We start from the raw sequence: 26,044 nt of genomic DNA on the forward strand, positions 1-26,044 counted from the left end.
TTGGGCCGCATGGTGTGGTCATGCCAGGGCCGACCTTACAACCTAGACCGCTTTTGGATAGCATAACGAAGCGGGCGAGTCTGATTAATTAGCAACACGAATTAGTACGGAATTAGCGCTGCATTTGTTGGCCTACTTCATGTAGCAGCTGTTCTATTAATTAGGTCACATACGAGACTAATTAGTAAATGGTGAAAAAGGTGAACAAGAGTTTATCGTGAATCCGCCCTGGCACGTAATCATGACAAAAAAAACTGAACTACATTCCGAGTTACAGGCTAGTTACTCCCCGCCCTTTAGAGCAGAAATTACAGAGTTACAGGCTAGTTACTCCCCGCCCTTTAGAGCAGAAATAACCGAGTCACAGGCTAGTTACTCCCTGCCCTTTAGAGCAGAAATTAAAGGCTAGTTACTCCCCGCCCTTTAGAGCAGAAATTACCGAGTCACAGGCTAGTTACTCCCTGCTCTTAAGAGCAGTATTACCGAGTCACAGGCTAGTTACTCCCTACCCTTTAGAGCAGAAATACACAAGAATGATACAATGACAAACTTTAATATGTAGGTCATTTATTGTAATAATACAGTAATAATATATATCTTCTGATCTCTTGATTGACCTTGGGATTGAATACAGAACCTGCAGGCCTTAACTCTGACCTTAAATTCGACTTCTTAAATCTGTTCTTTTTTTTCATGACAGCTGCTACATCTGGTTGATGTTAGGTATCTACATGTATTTAAAAAACGCTCCAATGTTACACATAGACTCTACATAAAAATAAATGCATATGAAGTGCTTTTGTCTTCATTTCAAGACATCAATTAGATCACAATAGAAACGGTGTCTCCAAAAAAAAAAACAACAACATATTTAGGCCACTGATAAGAAATTTCGTTTCGTATTTACAAATTCTCAAAATAAAACTTTTTGACTCCTTATTTACTTCATTTCTAATTTTTAGGCAAACTGTCACTTGCGATCTACGTATGGGCAATTGAATCTGTCAAGTTGGTAAATGTTTAGTCCTAGTAGGAGGAGGACAATCCTCCCCTTTCCATCCAAGTGATGTCGTGTATCCAGTAGGGATGAGGCTGTCAAGAATGTTACCTGATTTCTGTTTCTACTAGGTGTAGGTTGAAATTCTACCGAACGAAAGCCATTCTAGATCTACATCTCTTTAGGGGCCTTTTCGTAAATAAAAAAAAAACATCTAATAAAAATACGGTAAATCAGAATATATTTTTTTTGCCGTACACACAAGAACACACGTAAACTCTCACACATATAAAATTGCCCTAACAGTAGAGTCAAAGACTCTTGGAGCTCTAGGCTTAAGGAAGCTTGCGTTCGTCTGAACTTACGTCTGGGAAAGATTCAAGCGGATGTACAAGTTTCACACAAGCAATAAAAAAATAGTTTAAAAATTTCAGGATTTTTTTTTAACCTTACGCCACTTAGCTCAGACATATTTCTTTTTGTAGGAATGGGACTTAGAGCTTGTTATTCGGCTTGTCCCCCTTGCGAGTCGCCGTTAACAAATCTCCTTGACCCGGAGTTCTCTGTTTTATGTTGTTCTCTCTTAGAAGAGTCTTGAAGTGAGCGAATAGGTAACTCGGAATATAACTTGGTCTTGGTTAACTTTTAAATAGCTAGAAAAAAAAAGGAATCGATAATAATAATAATAGTTTAATTTTTAAAATGCTGTTAGAATAAATATACAGATAATAATAACTATAATTGCTAGATAATTTAATAGTGCTAGTAGAAAAAAAATAGCAGCGTAATGTAATTGTAATACTGATGAAGAATGGGATTTTTAATTTCGGGATCTTTAGAGAGCCTCTGGGTCCACCCAGCTCTATTGGGTACCTGACAATAGTTGGGGATAAGTACAGGCGGTTGACCGTTGGTCGTTGTGTTGGCCACATGAAACCCTCGTTAACCGTGAGCGACAGAAACAGATTATCTGCCCTTTAGATCGCAATGTAGGAAAAGAACTGAAACTTACTTTTAATGTAATCTTCATACATTTCATAATATAAACAAAGAACAGAATTAAGTCTGCAAACTACGTGTGTAATCAGTAGTTTATATCTAGTTGTAAAAGTCTTCTTTAATAATTATGCATGTGGCCTGTCTGAGATCAAGGGGGAGAAAGTTTCAAAATTGTACTGAGTTAAAAAAAACGTGGCTAATTAATTATTTAAATATCAAGAAGAGACCACATCTAAGTCATCAAATCATAAAAGCCAGAGCTAATTCATCAAATCATACAAGCCAGAGCTAAATCAGCAAATCATAAAAGCCAGAGCTAATTCATCAAATCATACAAGCCAGAGCTAAATCATCAAATCATAAAAGCCAAAGGTAAGTCATCAAATCATAAAAGCCAGAGCTAAGTCGTTTAATCCTAAAGACCAAAAACTAAGTGACAACATTAGAAAGTCTTCATTGATCTAATGCTCCTGGGCCTGACATTCACATTGTTGTTATTTAATGGCAACATCAGAAAGTCTTCATTGATCTAATGCTCCTGGGCCTGACATTCACATTGTTGTGATTTAATGACAACATCAGAAAGTCTTCATTGATCTAATGCTCCTGGGACTGACATTCACATTGTTGTGATTTAATGACAACATCAGAAAGTCTTCATTGATCTAATGCTCCTGGGCCTGACATTCACATTGTTGTGATTTAATCTCTGAGTTCACTGGCTATTAAGTTCATTTAACGAATCCAATGCCATGCAAACTGCTTTCAGTTCTGAAATGAGCGTAGTTTCTGACGCCCAAGTGTTCGATAACATTGACTGCACCAGGTGGGCTTGACAGGACTTTCCAACAGGTCAGCAAAAGAAAACAATTAATGACCTCCCTTTTTTTAAAAAACTGGAATAAATATTGCATGAGAAGCATGACCAATTAAAAAAACAACTATTGTTATCTTGGTGTATTTCTGTTGAAATGGGGGTTGGAGAGGTTTAAATTGTTTATGTGTCTGTGTGTGTGTGTCTGGGGTGGTCTTGGATAGTGGCAGTGGTTAGGAAGCTGACGTGTGACCTCATCGCGTTTCTAGCAGACGACACCTTACTAAATGTATTCAGATTTTCTTAATTATCTTCAGGTTTGATTGGCTTTCAAAACTACAGGATTCTACTTCTAAGCTGTTCTATTTACAAAATACTCATTTCCTTCCTTAGAGTTTTACTCAGGTAAGCTGCAAGGGGTAAGACCTAAAATATTTTTGCCTAGACAATGATTTATCGATGGCTTATACTTATAAGTATTTGTTATGTATGCTTTGTGTCGTCCGCCCGTGGTGGAAGCTGTCCAGGCCTGAGCAAGCTATTATAGCACAGTGCAGGACAGGCCATTGTCCTGTTGGGTCATATTTCTCACGGTTATGGCCAAATTTCGACTCACGGTGCCCCCGTTGCGGGGAAGAAGAGGAAACCGTGCCTCATATTCTGTTTGACTGCCCCAGACTTGCTGATCTCCGTTTCGACAGGTCTGGGAAACCCAAAATTCTCGACCTGTATGGCGACATTTATGCACTACGCAAGACAGCAGGGTTTCTGTCCAGGGCTTTTGCAAGAGAGGATTTGAGCCTCTCAAGCCCTCACTCAAATGGAGTTTGATGATGATGATGATGTGTCGCCCGTGGTGAGGGTTGGCATTCTTCAACGTTCAGACTGATGGTGCTTTCTTAACAACGTAACCTGAATCAGGTAGTTTCAAGAGTTGTGGGTAGATTATTTAGTCGAATATAAAAGTATCATGGAATGCTTTATCTAGATCTATATAGAAGATAATTGAACGGATACATTTTTTAAAAATTAGAATGGGCAGCATGCGTTTAATAACTCAACCTCATCTTTCATTTCAAATACATGTCCAATGATTAATTTTTGACTTGAAGAGGCCCTAAACTTTTTGAGGTATGGGGCCCTTTTTGGAGCCCTATATACGTCCAGTGGAGGTGAGGTGGCTGAGCGGTAAAGCGCTTGGCTTCCGAACCGGGAATCCCGGGTTCTAATACTGGTGAACACTTGGATTTTTGGTTTCGGGATCCTTTGGGTGCCTCTGAGTCCACCCAGCTCTAATGGGCACCTGACAATAGTTGGGGAAAAGTAAAGGCGGTTGGTCGTTGTGCTGGCCACATGACACCCTCGTTAACTGTTGACCACAGAAACAGATGACCTTTACTTCATCTGTCCTATAGACCACAAGGTCTGAAAGGGTAAACTAGAAAAGATAGTGAGAATCTGACACCATAATATTTCAGACCATTCAAAGTTCTGATGCAACGGCTACTTTTTTCTTTTCTGAAAGCGAAAAATCTATTTTTTTAAATCACTTATTCAAGCAGTTTTTTCATAAAAAATACACCACTTTTATAACTATTCACTATTAATAGTAACAAACAAGGGAGGTTCTTTAGTAGGGGAGCTAGCAATTAACCATATTTTTAACATATTCATGTAGTTGGTTTTAGATTTTTTTTTATTACATTTCTATTGCTAAGTTATGTAAGTTCTGTCATGCTAACTACTTCATTTACACAGAATTTTTTTAAAGAGAAAAAATCTATTTAGTATGCATATAAGTTGGAAATAATTTAAAACAACAATTAATAAGTAGTTTTTCATATTATCGCGTGAATAGAAAAACATACAGTAAGTTATATCTTTTTTACGGAAATGTTTTTTCTTGAGGATTTGAATAAGTAATTGGCCCTTTACAAAACAATTAGATCAATTAGATATTCATTATAAGACATCATTTAGGCTAGGTTCACATCTAACTTCACATTCCCTTTCCCCTATCTTTTGGTCTGCTGGACCACTGGGGCACCACACAAGATCTGTGAACCTTCTTTCTTCATTGTTCTCTGTCATTTGTCTTTGATAGAATTTCATTCCGATATATTTTTTTTCGGAAAATATTGAAACCTGCCTTTTTACCTGCCTGGGTGGACCACTTCGGGGGCCGATAGTGAGTTTATGTTTCTACACAAACTGTCTTTGTAACCTTGTTTTTTTCTGAACTAATGTGTATTCATTGTTAAAATATTGTCAAACAAATAAATAAATAAAACAAGCAAGCCATCCTGCCACTGGTTTCCTCCCCATGTGATTGGACGAGTTAATACAAGCGAAGTAATAGGAGCGAGGTAAAGCCACTTCCACTGACCGCAATGTCCAACTTCCAAAGCGACGAAACTAATTATAAATAAAGGCCATCATTTAAACTTAAGATAAGACTGTCACAACAAACTATAACCACAAAAAATTCGGCTTAAGTCGAGAAAAAAAAACAAACAGGAAAAGTTCAAAGTTTAAGCCCTAATCGACCTTGACATTTGAAAATTATAATTTATCTAAGCCCTTATAACCTTAAAGATTGTCAAAGCGTGATCTCAGCGAAATGAGCCATTTCAAATAGACCAGTATAAGTAGATGTTGATTGACTCATTATCCGAATTAAAATGTTGACTTGGTTTAGAATCTAGCACTGGCAGAAAAAAAAAAGTTGAATACATTCATTAGCAGTTACTTACGTATAGACATCCATTGCTGGACTATTTATGTAAGTAAAACCTACAACATATAAATGTGATCTTTTTGTTGATAGATGCAATGTTCTTTTTGGTTCACGATTTGGTGTGTGCAATATTTATTGCAAAGCTTATATCAACTCACTCTGTCTGTCTTTCTGGGTCAAAAGTTTGTACACGTTATTTCTCCCACACCCAATCTCGGATCAAGATGAAATTTTACACAATTACTTCTGTTACCCGACAACACAAGAATCAATATAAAAATTAACAAATTAGTTAATTAACGATTAGTAATTAATTATTTTGTTAGGTATCTCAAACAAGGGAAAGAATTTGTACTAGACTGAAGTGGTGGTATAAGCTAATTAGTCCCCTTTATAGGTCGTCATCTGAGTCTTGGTGAACACAACATGAACAAAATAGGACGAGACTATAGAAACAATAGATAACTATACAATCTTCCTATCTTATCTTATATGATACAGACGTTACTTTAAAAAAAAAAAAAAAAAGAAGATGCTTACGTCCTACGCGTCATGCATTTAGTCATGCATATTAACCAATGACCTAAATTCTGCCAAGTCACTGGTTTTCCTGGCTAGCTCAGGCAACCCATTTCATGTTCATAAGCTCCAAACTAGTAGAGTGGTTACCGTGTTGACTTGATAAGGATTGAACTATGACTTCGAATTCATTTCTTTCTTCTCTTTTAAATGTTTATTAATGTTATTGTTAGTCTAGATCTATTACAAAAAGATTTTCATCACTAAGTAACCTAATATATTTAGCTAATTAATGATTGTATTTCTGTATTTCTATAGTTAGAAAGCTAAAACTACCTATATTAAGTTACGATGATTATTTTCAGATGAATTAAAAACTGCCAATTTTAGCTATATAGCTCCTGTCTCGTGGTCGAAGATGAGCACATTTCTCATTTCCCATAGACTCGAAAATGGCGGAAAAGTCCAATCCTCGCTTTAAAAAGCCGGCCTCATGGGTGGGTTATGTCAGTTGCAGATAGGCCAGCTTCTTCTCTCAGCTTTTTGTTGGTTCGGCGCTCTTTCGCCCTGGCCACTCTTCTTGCTTCAAATCTTGAGACTCCGAGACTCGCAGCTTCACGCCATGAGGAGCGATCTTGAGCTAGTGCTTCCCAGCCATGAATGTCGATATCGCATTCCTTGAAGGAGCTCTTGAGAGTGTCTTTGTAGCGCTTGTATTGGCCTCCCTGGGAGCACTTTCTTGCACACAACTCGCCGTACAGAAGTCGCTTGGGAAGGCGATTGTCTGTCGTGCGGACTACATGTCCGCCCATCGAAGTTGGGACCTTTTTACTGCTTTAGCTTTAAGATTTCTGTGTCTGGTATGTGGTGGGACCAGTGCTCCTTATGGATACTCCTTAGACGGTGTAGGTGGAAGGAGTTTAGCTTTTTGATGTGGCGGTAATATAGTGTCCAGGACTCTGATGCATATAGGAGTGACGGGAGGACTACAGCACTGTAGACTTTCAGTTTTGTGGATATGCTGAGTCCTCTCCGTTGCCACACTTGTTCTTGAAGTCTGCCAAAAGCAGCACTGGCACGAGCAACACGGAAGTCAACCTCATCATCTAGGTTGGCGTTTGCTGATATGGTGCTTCTCAGATAGACAAACTTTTTGACGTTTGCTAATTTCTGGCCATCTATGAGAATTTCTGGTTCTGTGACAGCTTTATTTGGAGGAGGTTGGTGCAGCACTTCTGTCTCTTTCTTACATTAATGGTGAGGCCAAAATTTTGGCATGCATTAGCAAAGAGGGACAGGCTCTTTTGAAGGACTTCTTCGTTTGCGGCGTTTAGGGCACAGTCATCTGGGAATAGCAGGTCTCTGGTGCAGTCGTAGTTTACCTTGCTCCTTGCCTTGAGTCTCTGAGCATTTTAGTTAATTAATGATTGTATGGATAAGTCAATATTTTTGCAAATTAATAATGGCCTATATTTTATTAAACATATTTTATGTGTAGACCTATATTTATTTAATTAACAATTACTAATTCATAAATACACAATGTAATCCTTTATTAAATTATTATGACATAAAAGCCGAATACGAGTGACAACTAGCAAAAAAAAAATACGACCTCCCTTCACCCAAATAAACACACTCCATGCTTCCCCCCGACCTTAAGGTGGACATGTTGTTGTCATGGGCCTTAACCAGGCTATGCACATGGAGAACAATAAGTTGATCCCGTCACAAGGTACATATGTACTTTACATACTTTGTGTGTGTGTGTGAGTGTTCATTATATTAATATTACCTTTACCAATCCCTTAGTCAGTTAGTCTGTTGGACCGTTGGGGCACCTTGCAAGATTTGTTGACCGTCTTACTCCTTTCCTCTGTCTTTTGCCTTAGATGGAACTTCTTTCAATGGCAGGCCCGTCCATTTTTTATGTTGCCTTCCAATTGCTTTCTCTGTCTGCCTCTTCTTCTTTTTCCTGGTACTGTTTCCTGAAGGAAAATCTTTGTGAGCCCCGAAGACCTTGTAATATAGCCATTGATTTTTAGCTAGCGTTTTTTTTTTACTATAGTCAACAGGTCATCACGGCTTTCATGGAGTCCAATCGTTGCAGTAACCTTGTCTCTAATCTCTTGATTTGTGATGCGGTCTTTCAATGTGATACCTAGGATCCTTCTGCACCATCTCATTTCCATTGCTAGGATCCTCTTCTCTAGCTCTGCAGTCAGCGTCCAAGACTCGCAAGCATGTAAGAATGTGGCCATGACCAGGGAGCGCATCAGTCTGATTTTGGTGCCTAGGGCTATGTCTTTGTCTTTCCATATTAAGTTTTGAAAGGGCTGCTGTGGACTGTGCATCTTAAACAATAACTTTGATATATTTGAAACTACTGTTGGCTATTGGTCATAATTAGGGTTTTCCGGCATTTATTTGCATACCATATGCTGCGGAAGTCTTGTCAATGCGCATCACCATTTCAGCTAGTTCTTCTTCTGTCCTTGCTAGGCCACCAATGTCATCTGCGAAGCGCAAGTTAGTAATTCTTCTTCCTCCAATGCTTACAGTACCTTCATAATCCTCGACAGCATCTTCCATTATCCTTTCAAGGAAGATATTGAAAAGTGTTGGTGAAAGTAGGCAGCCTTGTCTTACTCCAACTGTGGTTTTGAACCAGTCACCAATATAATATTATTAAAGTACACTTGCACAGGTGGCATCCTTGTAGAGGTTTTGGATAACACGTTTTATTTATGTTGTACTTTTCCAATGTCGTTCAGAGTGCCCCATGCCATACTCGGTCGAAAGCTTTCTTGAAATCAATAAAGACATGGAAAAGATTCTCTTGGTGTTGGGGGTATTTTTGACAGAGTATTCTGGGGTTTAGGATTTGTACTGTTGTGCTCACAAAAGAACAAACTTAAATATTAATTTAAGTAAAAAAAAACAACAAGAGGTTTCTCAAATGTACGTTGGAAAAGTTCAAAACTTGGACATTATTAAAGTAATTCAGTGTACAAGTCAGACCGTGAACCGACAATTGTGAAATAAGTCGGAAAAAATACTTTAAAGAAAAAAAAAACAAACAAATAAAAATTATAGCGGTTAAGCTAGAATTTTCTCCGTGTGGCCATTGAGCTAGTATTTTTCTCAGCGATATACGTCAGTTGTTGAATTTCTAGGAAAATCGTTAGAGCCGTTTTTGAGATCAGCTGTCCGCCCACCCACTCCATGTAGGGGTGTCTTAAATGGAGGTATTTAAAAAAAAATCGCTCTATAAGCTGTTTAAAGGAGGGATTGTCATTTTAAAAAAGTAGTTTTATTTTTTTTTTCTTGTTTAAATTTAATTTCTACTAGGATCTATTAGCTCGCATTTACTTCCTACTCAAGGGGGGGAAGGCGGTCGAAAATTGGGACATGGTAAGGGGTACAAGTAAAAATAATGTATCATTTATTGAAGCTAAATTTTCGTATTTAGTAGGATTGGTGGATGGCTAAGTTAATGAAACAAACTCATGGGTTCGATCGCCAAATTGGCTAATTCTCCTCCTTACTTTGAAATGCTATATGTACATATTGTTGCATCTCCTTAAAGAAAGTTGGTTTTGATTATATAAGACATTATTATGTTACTTAGTGCTGGTTTTAAACTAATTTATCTTTACAACGCGAAAAAGTATTGTATATAACAATGCTGATATTTTATAGTCGTTTCTTACAGTGTTCTATAAATAATTGTTATACTTTTACGTTAAGTTGCACCTTCAATCTAAAAAGTTGAAAGCAAAAGAAAAGTGTGTCATAGCCATTCTGTTATTTCACGAAGGTCTCAATATGGGTGAGGACACGCGCTGAGCGAGTGGCTCAGTTCGGCTGATGGAATCAATGGCACTGATAAGATCGGAGAAACCCGGTGTGCGGAAAATTTAATCATCCAGGCAGAGAAAAATTATGAGTGGGGTCTAAAAATAGCATGCGGTAATTAGGTCATGTCCTAGAAATCGCCTTGCGTGGATTTTCAAAGGAAACGCGGCGAGTGAAGTGACAATGTGGGGAATGAGGGTGGAGGGGCGTGGCGCCCGAGGGAGGTCGGAATTAAAGCGCTTTGTAACAGAATTTATGACAAAAAAATACCGTAAGAGAGGAGGTGGGGGCATAGTTTAAACGACCAGGCGCCCAATGCGTGATTGGTTTGAACTTCATCCCAAGTACTACGTGGATGTGTAAAGTGCTAAGTGTCGGGGCTAGGGAGAGAGGAGGTTCCAATGTTACAAAGGCCAAAGTTCAAGGGCGTACAAAAAAACAACAACTTGAATTGTTGTTTTTAATTTTGTAACAATAATAGCTGTTTTGCAAAAAAAAAATTTAAAAAAATTGAAAAACATTACAGAAACCAAAAAGGCTGTGGAGAGACATGGAAAGAAAAAGTATGCACTCTTTAGTATCCTTAGTAGCGATCAGAGGCGTCACCATCGTGAAAGTTAATGTTACATCGGCACATAGGTGCGAAACCTAAAAAAAGGGCGGTAGGAGTTATACAGGGTTGAGCAGTATTATATATATATATTTTTTTTTTAAAGCACCATTGGAGTCAATGATAAAATCTGTATTTCAATGTCGTTCCTGTTTCTTTACCAAGCTTCTACCAAGTCGCTGTCTGGTACAAATTGTGTGCACGTTATTTCTCCCACTTCGCATTCTTGGATTAAGATGACACTTTGCACAATTATTTGTTGCCCCTAACAAAACATTAATCGATCGAAACATTGAACAATTATTGTATTAATTAGTCGTATTTATATTATATATTTTATATATAAATATATATCATGGGCGTAGCCAGAATTTTTTTTCGGGGGGGGGGGGTTGGGGGGATTTTTCTACAAACACTATTTCCGGTATTGAAAGCCAAAAAAATGCATATTCTGAGGTATATACAGTGCATTATCCTGTTATTAAAAAGTTTTATTTCAAAATCTTATGTGCTATTCTCATTGACTTAGATCCTCCCACATCGTTTGGCGCATTGGGCGGCAAGCTGTTTCTACTAAAATCTGTCACTGGCAATGTCTGAAGCCTCTTCCCACCTGCTCTGAGGACCTCCATGAAAGTGTAGCGCCAAGTTGTACTTGGATGTCCCTGTTTGCGCATTCCTCGTAATGGCCTCCATGTCATCGCAACTCTTATTATGCGTAATTCATTTTGTCGGAGAACATGTCCCGCAAACCTCATGCGACGATCTGTCACAACCTAACTAAGGGGTCGACTCCCAGTTCGGCATAGGATTTCCTTGATTGAGACCCGATCTCTATAACTGACTCCCCTTTTTGTAGCAATCATTACTTGCTAGTTAGAATATACAAACACGAAACGCTACGGTCTTTGATTATAAAGTAAGGTAAAAAAAACAACAACACAAACGTAAATTCGGCCTCTGAGTGAGACCAATCATTATAGTAGGCCTCCACACTGACCTGTGACGTCACAACGTTGCGGGCAGTCATCAGGTCAAAGGTCCGAGCATCCTTTTTGAGATACAACAATAAAATCTTTCAAACAGTAGTCTCCCTTTTTTTAATTGCATTTATTTCAAAACAGTACGTACGTATCTACCTACTTATTAATTAATTACTAATTACTAACTACTAATTAATAAATAATAAAAACAATAATTGAGAACACTTTCAAAAAGCGGAAATTCACGGCCACACGTATTTTGTGATTCCTTATTTCGAGCGAGGGGAAGATGACGAAGAATTGGATTTTCAATAGTGTTTGTGTTTATAGATATAAATGTTACAGCCAAAGGCTCCTTGGTCTATTTATGGACTTACACAATACTTATTGTTCTATCCAACCAGGGCCGGCTTTACCTATAGGCAACATAAGCGTGTCGCATATTCATTTTGACTGCTCCAGGTTTTCTGATCTCGACAGGTCTGGGGAAACCACAAGTTCTCCATCTGTATGGTGATATATATGCACTAAAGAAAGCATCAGGTTTTTTGTCCAGGGCTTTTGCAAGAGAGGATTTGAACCTCGCAAGCCCTCATTCAAATGGAAGATAAATGCTTAGCCGTGACATATATATCGGAACTTAAAGGGGACATATATATCGGAACTTAAAGGGGCCCCACGTCTCAAATAGCTTAGGGCCTAGTCAAGTCTAAATGCGACACTGCATCTTGCCCCCCCCTACCGTTATTTTTTTTATCCTTATTCCCCTATTTGTTTGTGTGTGTCTATATATTGTGGACGCCTCACTGCAAGATTACGTTGAATCTTTATTTTTAAAAAATTATACGAAAAAAAAACGGTTTTTCTTATTTACATAATCAATCACCGAGTTTTCCAAAACGATGATTATGGGTTTTCTTATCTTGTTAAAGATATATTTTTAATGGTGTGAAATCATTTTCAAAAATAATACCTTAATGTCATTGGTCGTTATTTTTAGCTTCACCGGAACACTCCGTATTTTTGTACCTTCGTCATAATGATAAAAGTAGGGCGGTCTTTGGAAAAAAAAAATAAACATGAAAGCACCTGAAAGTAAGACAGCGGAACTGAAGGGCGGGTAAGGTGTGGTTCCCTCCACAGGTCTAGCATGCTTGGCCCGAGTGCACGTGATGTCAGAGTTTCGAGGTCAAGTCAGGCTGACCTAAATAGCCGGCTGATAAAAACAGCTGATCACAGGCCTGTATTGGACTGATATGACTCGGACTCTCGGGTAAAGGTGCTAAGCCTTCTCCGTTTATCACCTACGCTTCAAACATCAAGGAACCTAATTAAAGGATTAATTGACTTCACATTGCGGTAAACTTACACAGGTGGCAATTAGATACGAATAGAAAAAGCTCTGATCTCAAATTCTTTTTAGGACACAATACTAAACAATAGCAGCTTTGAGCAAGCAATGTTTCATATTAAGACTGATCCTAGATCTGGATGTAGTAAAAATGTTTCTAAACAAACCTGCATCAACTCTTCATTGAGTTTAGCTTAAACCTTTGTTTCAAAATAATGTAAATATAATTTATTTTGCACCTAGATCTATGTTGTTTATTTTAATTCAATTGGACAAATCTCTTCTGCGTTTATAGATTTTCTATTCAAACTTAGGAGACTATGATGCCCTGTTTCTCGTAGAAGCAAGCTCTAAAATGATGCTAAAAATTAAGAATACAATACAATGTAGCCTACAATATAACCAACAACAAAACAGCGTTGTGACTAAAATACAAATCTTGAAATGGAAAGTAAAGACGGGGAGTTTTAGAAAGTAATGACGTGACTTATCACAGTGCTGACTCTATGACGCGACTTATCACAGTGCTGACTCCAGTGTGCCATTGCATGCCAATGACATCAAAACAACTAACGCTTGATTCGCTGAAATATAAACACGAAATCGCGATTTAAACTAATAAATTTCCAAGAATGACAAGAGCAATTATTTCAAAAACTATCCAGCAAGGCGAATCAAATTTAGATGTCAATAATATTATGTAAGTCTATTATGTATAATTTTTTAAAAAATCGATTGCTGAGTAAATGTTTATTTTTTTTCCTTTATAGTTGATTTCATCAGTAGAAAGTTGAAATGGAAGTAAGCAACTCTTGTGAAAATTTTATCAAGATCCAAGTGAATGGATTATCTTCCTGGTCCAGTGAGGAATCGTCATTAGGTAAGAACAAAACAAATTATCTTTATCCTTTAGCTCATTGATGCAGAGGTGGCATATTCATAGGCGTGACCTCCTTCCTCAAAACACAGACTTAATCAACTTAATGTTACTACTTAGAAATGTCTCACATAGAAAACGAAGCTTTTTAAATTCAATGCCCCCCTTTCAGCTGGTTTGGGTGCATTAAAAGTAGGATCACCTAGACTTCACCAACTGTAGACTCATCTATCAAGTGTGCTTCTCAAATATTGTTTACATGTTATTATTATTATTATTTATAACATCGCCATGAACTCTGTAAACGCCATTCCCTTTAGCCAGCTGATTTTTTAGTTTAATCTTGTGTAGCGTTATATGCCACGGAAAGGTTTTCATTTAAATCGCAATAAACATAAGAAGACAACATTCTACAATCTATTCTTTCAAAAACTGTTCTTCTGTGCCCCTCGCCCCCACCTAAAAGCCGCCTCTGCTATCGTAAGAAATGCCATCAATCTTTACGCCATTTTTGTTTCCCTTGTTTTGATTAATATTTGCGTTTTACTAACTAGAAGTTTATCTTTCCAAGTGTTTAGGAGAGAAGGTGTCCGCCATAGGGTTCCCATCTAGTAGCCTATAACCCGCTTACCTATTTACAGCCTCATATCATTCTATTTCGTGCCCCCCGCCCCACATCTCCACACCCCCCCAATTTCCTTTGGTAACACCATGAGTAGAAAGTGTCCAAATCGTATTCCCTAACCTTTTTTCACAAACGTTTAGTCAAATTAAGGAAGAGTTTCCACTATTTCTTAAAATGTGTTGTCAATGACGCTTTAAGTTTGTTTAAAAGAGGGCTCCCTGATGTTGAATTTAACCCTTTCCGAGTCAATTATAAAACATTAAAAGTGCCAGTTTGGATTTCATTGACAGCTTAAGTTTCATTTATTTATTGATATAGAATGTTGCTGATCGCCTCACCATTTCAATGATCCAATTTTAAGGGGAAAAACTATTGACCTCTAAGATTATTTCGAAAATGCTTTAGAAAATGGAGTTAGAGGGGGAGGGGCTGGATTCTGTACTGATTCGAATTTTTTTCTTACTGTAAACATTTTTTCAATCATTTTTAAATATGAAAAAAAAAAGCTTTAAAAAAAAAGAACAATGAAAATACAGACACACAAAGAACAATGAAAATACAGACACACAAAGAACAATGAAAATACAGACACACAAAGAACAATGAAAATGCAGACACACAAAGAACAATGAAAATACAGACACACAAAGAACAATGAAAATACAGACACACAAAGAACAATGAAAATACAGACACACAAAGAACAATGAAAATACAGACACACAAAGAACAATGAAAATACAGACACACAAAGAACAATGAAAATACAGACACACAAAGAACAATGAAAATACAGACACACAAAGAACAATGAAAATACAGACACACAAAGAACAATGAAAATACAGACACACAAAGATTAACAAAAGCGACTGGGGGGTGGAGGTTTGGGGGAAGCCAAAGAAAGGAAGCATAGAGGACATGTGACAAACTGGGGGGGGGGGGAGAGCTAGCCAGAAATAGTCATTACAATTTACCGCCACTGACTTCGCGAATGAAAATATCGGGACAGGCTTCCCTTGAGACCGAAAGACCCATGCATGACCTAGAAAGACCAGCCACAAAAAAAAAAATGGGTTAGAAATTAAATCTCTGGAGAAGTTCCACATGGAAACGCCGATACAAACATACTAGATATATCTCAGTAGAAGGCCAGTCTTTCTGGAGGCTCATGTCACTACACATTGCAATCTACCTACCTAGATGTTATGATAAATGAAAAACAGTCATGGAATCATCATATTGATGAAACTATTAAAAAATCAAACAAAGCATTAGGGTTTATTTTTTTAAAATTCTATAAATCAAATAAGAACATAAAACTAAAATGTTATTTAACTTTGGTTAGGCCAATAATAGAATATGCATCCTCAAGAAAACATAAGAAACTGGAACAGACACAAAATAGATCAGTGAGATTCATAACTTACGAATATTCACATTTGACTAGAGTAACACCTTTAGTAAAATCACTAAATTTAGAAAGCCTTCAGGACAGAAGACTCAAAAGTAAAGTAGCAATTATACATAAAACACTGAACCATAATCTTCAAATACAAAAACAAAATCTAATAAGATACTCAGACACAAAGATAAAGGCACATTCCTCGTTTCATATGCTAGGACAAATTTGTACAAATGCTCCTTCTTCCTTAGTGCTATTAGAGTAGGGAATGGGTTGCCTGAGTCAGCCAGGAAAACCAGTGACTTGGCAGAATTTAAGTCATTGGTTAACATGCATGACTAGATGCATAACGCGTAGGACGTAATCATCTTCTTTTTTGAAGTAACGTTTGTATTCGTGGTAAACCATGTATTATAATTGAACGGCATAACATACAGAAGTTGTAACAGAAGTGCAATTTTCAATTGAACTCACACCGAGTCTTCCTAGCTGCTGTAGCATAGACCATCTGAACTACAATTTGTACGTGTATATTTAGAACAAACTCGTCCAGAAAGAGTTGCGTACCACTCTTGGCATACAGTAAGAAAATAATCCCAAGTGATACCATGGCATGACCACTAGCAGTAAGATTATATAATCGCTAGGAGCAAGACGACATAATCATTAGGAGAAAAAATTCGTTCCACTCCTGGATTACAGTAATAAAATAATCCCATGTGATAAATGACATAGGCCTAACCACTAGCAGTCAATTTATATAATTGCTAGGAGTAAGATTATATAATTCCTATCAGTAAGATGGCATAATCACTGGCCACGTGATGACATAATCATTATGAGTAAAGTTGCATCCCACTCCTGGCTTACAGTTAGAAAATAATCCCAAGTGATAAATGAAATAAAAACTAGCAGTAAGATTATATAATCACTAAGAGTAAGATGATATAATTCCTATCAATAATGACATAGCCTAATCATTAGGAGTATACTGACATATCAATTGTGCAATGTCATAATTACAGGCAGCTATTGTCTAACCAGCGACTAGACAGCTTAGGAATCGGCGGTTCTCAACCTTTTAGTCTCTTTTTGCAATCCCCCACTCTGCCGCGACCCCCCTCCCGCATACACACACAGCAATAGAAGAATGGACAAAAACAATCCATTTTTTTCGATGGTCTTAGGAGACCCCTGGCAAATCGTCAATCGACCCCCAAAGGGGTCGCGACCCACGGGTTGAGCACCCCTGGCTTAGATGCTATAATCACCAGCAGTTGGAGGACATATAGAATAAGTTTTTTTTTTTTTTTTCTGAACAATCCTTATCCTTAGTTTTTCAAGGTACTACAAAGAGGGTTTGAATATTGCATTTGTTAAAACAAAGTTGGGGGACTGACTTTAAAATACACTCATTAATGTTTAGTCAAAGTAACGGTAATTATGAATATGATTGCGGATATTACTGACGGTGTTAGAAAGAAAAATCCGGTGTAGAATGTAATGAACTTTTGAGGACTATTTCCTCCGTGCAGTTGTCACGTGATTTGTGCGTGTATTTGTCGTGTTTGATCACGTGATAACAGGAGTGCTCACTTCGTGGCGGAAGACTTTGCCGTTAAGGCGTTTGCTCATCCTCTACGTTGTCAAGCCAATCAGATGCTGAGCTCTGCTGAGCCGCTGCTGCTGGAAATCAATGAAGTGTCTTAATGTCTGGTTTCCGGTACGGCACTTCGTACGGTCATTGACAGGGTCATACCCAGTCGTTTGACCTCTTGGTAAGCAGGTGGAAGCATCAGCTGGTGGTAGATTGCCCCCCCCCCCCCGTTTCGTTTCGTGTCTGTGTTGGGCGTTAATGTTTAACAGTAAATTTGATTTGATTTATTATTAATATAAGATGTGCAAGGATGTTTCAAAATAAATGTATAGTTACTGGTATAGTTACTGTCTCAGTCTAACTCAGGGCCCGACTTAGGCATAGGCAAACTAGGCAGCTGTCTAGGGCCTCCAATTGGTGAGGGCGTAGCACGGGAAAATTTTTCGAGAAAAAAATGCGGAACTTGGATCAAATCTCCAATATAGCAAAGAAACTATGTCTTCTAGCCTAGCTCTAAGTCTCTAATATAACTCATGGTTAATTCAAGAATGCTTAGATCTACTTTTATACCTATGTTTGAAGAACCTTGTTTAGTCCTATTGGTGAATATGTCAACATGTTATTTCTAGTCTGATGCATCAAGATGCAAACGAAAAGTGCAGAATGCAAAGAGGAGGGGGGGTGCTTTATTAAATTTCGTTACTTGTCAGCATTGTTTATTTTTTACCACACTTTTGAAATTGCGTTATTTTATTTTTATGGTGTAATTTTTTTTTTATTTTTTCTATTTTATTTGGGGCACCTAATTCACTACGCCTAGGGCATCCGATTACCAAAGGCCGGCCTTGTCTAATCGTACACTTAAAGGGTGACGCCCCTCTCAGGTACAATGAAATATCGTATATTCACTAACAATACATGCATATTCATAAAATGTCCCACTAGCTGTTTTGTCCCCCCCCCCCACACCCACATCGGTCATATAAACAAGTGCATTTAGTCACTGATTGTTTCGTAACCGCTTAGGTTACCTCCCCATTCAACCTTAAAGATGTAAACAAAACAAAAGTAAAGTTCCCCTTTCAGACCTTGCAATCTATAGGGCAGATAATGTACAGATCATCGTTTTTGTGGCTCACGGTAACGAGGGTGTCATCTGGCCAACACACGACCAACCGCTTTTACCTTTACCCAACTAATGTCAGGTAGGCTACTCATTAGAGTTGGGTGGACTCAGTGCACCCTAAAAATCCCGAAATTCAAAATCTCAGTCTTCACTGAAGGATGAACTACTGCAAAAAAGATGTGACCCCCCCCCCCCCCCAATAAAAAAACGGGGCTTATTCTAAAGTTACGTACACTACTTCTAAATTATGGAAACTTAACACGCAAAGATCAGCATCATATTGAATTATTGTCCCGAATGAGGAGAGAGATGTAAGTTAAAAGTAATTACTGAAAGACCATGAAATGGAAAATTCAGTTTCAAGCAAAAAAAAACTTTACGTACGGTAGTAGTTCATTGTCGAAGCGAAAGACAGCTAGAGAAAAATAACAATCGTGTTATTACAAAAATGGAAGAATGCAGATGTCCAAGCGTCCAGATCCGAATTAAAATTTTATAACGTCCTAAGCTATTTGAGATATGGGGCCCCTTGTAATCAACCTTAGGCAATTTCGTTGCTTTTTCTTCCAAATGATTATAACTATCCTTGAAAACATGTATAGCTTATATTGCCTATAGTTAAATCTAGCTCAGCAGATGTCCTTTACTTTCAATCTTGAAGACAGTGGGAAATGGTTAACTAGGGGAGTATATAGGTAACACAATGCACGTATTCTCTCGCCATCATCATTCAATGGTAATTCAATATGATCAGAGTTAAGGCTTTGATGTTTTGTTTCTTACGTTTTGGTCTTTTCTTCAGAGACGAAAGTTATCTTATAGATTACAGACGTTAACTCTTTCTCTCCTAACCGACGATACAAACGTTGATTCCACCAGAATGTGGTAAATAATTACGGAGAGAAAGAGTTAATTCAAAACAGAAGATAATTACGTCCTACGCACTTCATGTGTCTAGCTTAAAGTATTCTAACATTCTGCAAGATGACAGAGGAGCGAGAGCGGTGTTCAAACTGGGAACCTTCATGACGATATAACAGTGCTTATGCAGAGTGAGGGTGCATCGTATGCCCCTGGCGCCATCTATGCTTTCTACGCCTATGTGCTACTTAACGGAGGTTTTTTTTTTAGTTGAAAACACTGTCGCATGGAGAGGTTACATGTCCTTGAATCCACCCATTCTCAATTCTTGAATCCACCCAGACAAAATATAGCAAGAGAGAAACAAATGCGGTTACTTATCTTTTCTCTGCACCCCCCCCCCTCCCCATCCCATTGACTCAAACACTGCTGAAGTAAAAGCTAAAAATAGAACAAATAAGTGTTAAAATCGCATTCATTAGTCATCCGTTGTCTTGAAAACAAAGACTAAGTCGGGCGTTTTGGGGGTGGGTGATGGGGGACCAGGGGAAGGCAACTGTGTCAATGACGACGTTAATCACGTCCAGCGATCGTGATCGCAGAGTGAAGGCCTTGTTTTGTCCGTAGTCCTAAAACTGCAGTGTGCATAGTCAAGATGGCCTTGTAACATTTTAAAATATATTTTTTTCTAACTTACCTGTAAAAGAAATTGGTGTACCTGTTTTGCTATATTTTTTTGTCAATGCTAACACAAATAAAATGTGTCAAGTAAATACTATATTTTTATCAACAATAACTTAGGCCAACTGATTAGATCTTTTTAGATGGGATAAAATCAAATAGTCAATAGTACCCTACACTGTCCTACAGGTATGTTTTATAGAGTTAGGGCATTGAATGAAGAAAGCAGTTTCTTGTAGTCCGAAAATTAAATGTATTAGCAGACTCTATCAAAGCCCTGTCTGTGAGAGAGAAAAAAAGGAACGAAACTTTTTTTAACGTTTAATTTAATTGTGTGCTATTGTACTAGGTTTCGTTTTTTAATGGAACTTTTATCTTTTAAAAAATCTAAATCTTCAATTGTTGCATTGTTGGTCCGCAAAAGACAAACCGTTGATCCAGATGACATTTATGCTACCGTCCCCTTTTGCTTCGAAACGATAAACAAACTCATAAAACAGCTGTTTCGGTACAGCCAAGCCGGTGTTTACGGCGATCAGCTGACTTGTCTAGCCCAGCTGATTGCCACTACCAGCGTGACCTGGTTTCGGTACTTGATATTTTTGATGACCTAAGCCACAATTTCTGACACACATCACTAGGCTATTTACGATTAGACCTTTTTAAGTAATGCTAAAGCATATACTAGCCTTCACCGAGATAAGTTTATAATCAGTTGGCTATCTTGCTCTAATCTTCATTATTTTTTTTTTAGGATCTGGGGTTCAGGAACGGGTCAACTAAAAAAAAAGCATCCATGGTTTACGATGTAACCGATTTTTTGAAGCTCTTAGCGTCTTGGCCGACTGCGCATGTCTGTTCACCCTGACTTCTTTACTAGCCAATGAAAAACGGCATGCAAATGAGGCGCTCCAAAACGCTACTTTCGTAAAGTGTATAAAATAGCGGCTTTCATTGTTTACAACTTCAGAGATAATTTCACTTGCAGATACTGTACACGCACTTAAGCGATTGTGACTTGAAAATTATTTGGCGGACTTATTTTTTTTTTTGGATTTCATCGTTGTTATTTTTAAACTAAAGCAATTGTTTTATTGATCAACTTCGAATCAGATTTGGGTTGTGATTTTTCATCTTGACTTTTTTTGTGGAAAAAAGTGTTTTAAAATACTTAGTCTAGAAATATATATATAAAATATAATAAAATGAAGCACAGAATTCAGTTGCATGGCTGTGATGCCGAGGAATCTGATGGATATTCCACTGGTAAGAAATCAGTTCTGTAAAAAAAAAAATATTTTTAAGCCAATTATTGGCTGAATGAAAAACGAAACAACGTATTCTGCCTACGTTCTTATGTGAAAACTAGTGGATAGACTTAAAATGTTAAGATTTTCGTGTTCTCAACATTGTTATTTGCTTGTTCTTTCAGATAATTCTGACGTTTCAATGGGATCAGACTTCAATGAAAACTGTAATAATGTAAGTACCACGTGAAGTTAGCCACGCCTACTTTCCCTCGTCCTGAAAATGTAAACAGACAAAGGTTACGAGGTCAAGCACGGTGAATCGAGTTCACTTCCTCTAAAAACAGGACTAAGTGCTAATATTTATAACAAGCTGCACAAAGTAACATTCACTTTAGGCTTAGGTCTAGAGTTAGACCAGTCGCGTTAGGACTAACCACCTGAAATATTGAATCAGAGTCTAGATTAAGTTTAGTCTTCTACATCTTCATCTACCATATTAAATAGACTGCGAACAACATTTACATTGCAGAATGTTTTCTAGATCTATAGTTTATTCTGTTGCAAAGGAATTCGCTTATCATAGATCTAGGACTTTAAATACTTTATTAATAACAAAATGCACAATCTCCGCGAGAAATTTAGTTTATAGTGCAGCTTTGTTTAGGCCTACTACATCTGATAGTGAGAACAAAAGTGTTAAAATTAAAACTAAAAAAGTTCAGACGAGAATTCGCATGATTACATACAACTTAGATTTATTCTCCAATTTTGCAACAAATGCCGATTCACAATCTAAACAGGTAGGACATACAAATGACTGATTCTAAATATTTAGATCTAGATCTAGATAGATAAAATTTGTAACACTAGATTATCTAGATCAACATATCTAGCTCTTTTATATTTTACCATTTAACAAGTTAAAAATGCATACCTTTTGGGGTTGTTTTTTTTTTGTTAGATTTTAAATATCTCATGTTCTATGTTGCTCTATATAAACTTGTACGCGAATTTATTTACTAAATGTTAGATCTAAAATAGGTACAGAGAAATTGATGTTTTGAAATATTTTTGTCTAGGTCAATTTTGGCATTTTATTTGATGTGGATGGTGTTTTGGCAAGAGGTAGCACACCACTTGATCCTGCCAAGAAAGCAATGGCTAAGCTTAAAGATGCTAATGGAAACTTGAAGGTGCCAGTTGCATTTGTTACTAATGCTTGCAACAGAAGTGCAGACAAGGCTCGTCAAATACAGAATTGGTTTGATATCAATGTGAGTAGGCTATATATATACAAGTTTCATTATTCCGTATTGATTGTCTTTAAAAAAAATAAATTTAAAGATAATTGAAACAAAAAATGCAAGAAATTTGAATAAGTTGTTTAATGTACTATTCTACAGATTACACCTGAACAAGTTATCCATGCTCCTACTCCAGCTAAATTATTGAAGGAATTTCACTCAAAACATACATTGGTTATTGGCCAGGAACACAGAAAAGAAATAGCTGCAGAGTATCCTTTCAAGTTTTATTTTGTAGGCTTTTTTTTTACCATTCCTCTTAGCTTGTTAAATTTTCTTGGGTGAACGACACACTGTGTGGTGACTGGACACATCTCGAAAACTTTCCTTTAGATTTTACAAGAGATTAAGTTTATGTACCTACATCTTTGGGAAAAAAAAATACTAGCTTTACTCTGGATTGATCATTTTTCAAAATATAATTATCTTAAAATTAAATTTGGTCTATTTTTTTTCCCTATACCTATCGTTACATATGAGTGAAGTGATTACTCTAATTTTAAGTCATCACTTTCATAATGTTGAATTTCTAGAAAAACTTTTTTACTTATTTTCACTCCTCAAAATTTTGAATTACCCGGTACATACATTTTTTCCAGTTTAGTTTTTTCCTTAATTTACTTTAGCCTTGGATTTACCAATACATGCATCATTGAAGACATCAAAGAAGCTTATCCATTGCTGGACATGGTTGACCATGCTAACAGAGCCAAAATTGTAAGCAAAAAATGTTAGAATTGCCATTTTAGTTACTTTGAGAAAAGTTAAACATTCTACTATAAATTTCTAACATGTTTGTATGTTTATTTATTTATTTTATTTTGCATTATTTTGCAGGCTGAAGGTAACTACACAGAGAATCCTAATTTTCCAAGAGTTGATGGTAATTAACTTTAATATTAATATCCTTCAATTACTTTACACAAGTTTAATTTTTCTGTATGAAATACCAGTTAATGCATGAACATTCTCTTTCAAAAAAAAATCATTTTGTTTTTCAGTCGTTTTACTCATTGGGGAGCCATGTCGCTGGGAAACAGACCTGCAGCTAATAATAGACTTACTTTTGACTGAAGGAAAGCCAAATATTACACCTGAAGATTTGTTCAGTGTTCCACAGATCCCAGTTATCGCCTGCAACATGGACTTGGTCTTCATGGCTGAGGCCTGCATGCCACGATTTGGTCATGGCGCTTTTCTTTTGTGTCTGGAGTCTCTCTACAAGGTAGATATCTTTTAGAACATGTGCAATTTAAGATGAAAGAATTCTTTTACACAAGGTAGATATCTTTTAGAACATGTGCAATTTAAGATGAAAGAATTCTTTTATCTTCAGTTCTCAATTTGAGTGACTTTCCTTTCTTATCATTGGCACATAGTTCTTTGTTTTAATAGTTAAACAAATACAGCACTTTTTACAGTGGGAAGTGCAAAGCTGTCAAATGGACTATAGTTTAACATTTTAATTTGGATGAAGGCTTAAAATGGTAAAGATTTTACAAATGAGTCTGCTTAGCTAACAGTTATTAGTGAAATTTATAACAAGAAATTTACATCATCCATACTAAAATTTTAAAGGAACTTAACTTAATAACAAAATACTTATGATTAATTCTGCTTTCAGAAAATTACAGGGAGAGAGTTACATTACAAAAATCTAGTGGGAAAGCCTTGTGAGATTACATACAGATTTGCAGAGCACACAGTTTCCAAAATTGCAAAACAGATGGGAATCAGCAAGCCGATAAAAAGGCTGTACTTTTTTGGGTAAGTATTTTATTACTTTTGACTCCTTTTTTCTCTTGAATTTCAGACATTTGTTCAGTTCATTTTGAAAGTCTTCACTTTGATTTTCTCCAAACTTTGGTCAAAATGTGTACCCCCTGGTCAAACAACGGTTGGGAGATTTAGAAAAAAAAAAAATCTTGCAGTATGTTCACATTTCTTGGGTGCTCCTCAAACTTCAAAAAACATGAAATGATCATATCATCTCTAGAAAAGTCTTACAAGTTTTCTAGGGATGATATTATGTCATAAATGCACAAGTACATTTTATCTGCTCTGTTTTAAGTTTGTACACTCCTTTCTTCTACATCAGTGACAACCCTAATGTGGACATAGTTGGTGCCAATCTGTATGATCGCTTCATCAAGAGGAAAGATAGCAATGCCAACTCCATAGACCTCCCTGTGTCTCGACTTATCCCAGAAAGTGACATTTTGAATGAACAAACAGTTGAGTCCTGTCACAGCATGCTCGTCGGCACTGGCGTCTACAAGTTTAAGCCTGAGGATGAAATGAAGTCCACAAGCGACACCATTGAGGTCTATCATGGCCACAGAGACATTGCCCATGAACCAGAACTCTCCAAACCACACAAGTATGTTCATGATGTCTATGAAGGTATCGACTACATCTTTAGGAAAGAAGGCATTGAAGGGAATTAATGTGTTGATGCCAATAGAAATTTGACTTTTGTAACTTAAAATCTTTACATTGTTGTTGTGTAAATAGTATTCAGTGTTTTGAATAGAAACTATTTAAGCTGCCATCATTTTTTTGTTCAAATGTACATGACATCAGTCTAGTTTCTGTTGTCTCATGCTTGTGTATATATTTCAACTAAAATGTGTGTACATAGTGGCATTTCAAGAAATGTGAAAATGTGTGATAAATGGTTTTATGGATCTGACTTTAGTTGAGATTATTAATTATACTAAGAGTGTAAAAATACAATCAATATTGCTACTTTTTGTAATCTTAATCATCTTATTATGGTTCATTTTCATTTTTGTAAAAGCTTTCTAAGAATTCATCTCAAATGCATATATGATACATCTTTACACTCCAACACTGTGACATTCATACTTCAATCAGCCATTCATTTTCATTTCACTCGCATCTCATTCCATTGTCAACTTTTTGGCTTTTCTTGAACTTGACAAAAGATAATAAATGGCATATTTTTTTTATCACCATGCAACTGAATCACATCGAACCTGGTTGTGCATCTTACCACAACCCCATGGCCATGTCCAGTAAGATAACTATTACACAAGTCTTTCATTTTGATATTGCTGTACATTATATCTGTATACATTACAGAGAAGTCATGTGACCAACCCTCAGTAAATTTTGTGAACTTCCACATTTCGAAAGTGTCCAAATTTTAATAGTAAAATATAATAAAATAAAAACAATAAAATAGATTATTTTTTTTAAATACGAAATGACCATAACTGCATTCCATTTTTTATTTAAATATTTTGAAAAAAAAAATTGCATATTGGTCCTAGACTTTTTTTTTGTGTTCAATTGAGCAATTTTTGTAATAATGTACCAGATGTTCTTGAAAAAAAATAAAAACTTCAAAGAAAAAGGTTTTAGATTTTATTTATGTATATGTATTTAATTATCCTTACAATAGAATCCTCTTAGTTTAAAATTACT

The 26,044-nt window shown here is 36.7% G+C and overlaps 1 protein-coding gene across 8 annotated transcripts; it reads left to right on the forward strand.

Annotated features, from left to right (window-relative positions):
• The first annotated feature begins 5,572 nt into the window (after window positions 1-5,572).
• LOC106059861 (haloacid dehalogenase-like hydrolase domain-containing 5) lies at window positions 5,573-25,973 on the forward strand. 8 transcript variants are annotated; one of them, XM_056026161.1, is made up of 10 exons: window positions 5,573-5,592; window positions 13,639-13,748; window positions 21,473-21,522; window positions 22,370-22,564; window positions 22,694-22,806; window positions 23,221-23,311; window positions 23,432-23,477; window positions 23,596-23,819; window positions 24,219-24,361; window positions 24,666-25,973. In XM_056026161.1, the coding sequence occupies exons 2-10, from the start codon at window positions 13,664-13,666 to the stop codon at window positions 25,039-25,041; spliced, it is 1,323 nt and encodes a 440-aa protein (XP_055882136.1). In that variant the 5' UTR covers window positions 5,573-5,592; window positions 13,639-13,663; the 3' UTR covers window positions 25,042-25,973. The 8 variants fall into 8 exon arrangements, with proteins under 8 accessions (XP_055882136.1, XP_055882134.1, XP_055882135.1 ...); XM_056026159.1 differs by lacking the exon at window positions 5,573-5,592 and adding an exon at window positions 12,737-12,876; XM_056026160.1 differs by lacking the exon at window positions 5,573-5,592 and adding an exon at window positions 12,752-12,890.
• Window positions 25,974-26,044: the final 71 nt, after the last annotated feature.

This window comes from Biomphalaria glabrata, chromosome 4 (assembly GCF_947242115.1).
Source record: "Biomphalaria glabrata chromosome 4, xgBioGlab47.1, whole genome shotgun sequence".
Lineage (NCBI taxonomy): Eukaryota > Metazoa > Mollusca > Gastropoda > Planorbidae > Biomphalaria > Biomphalaria glabrata.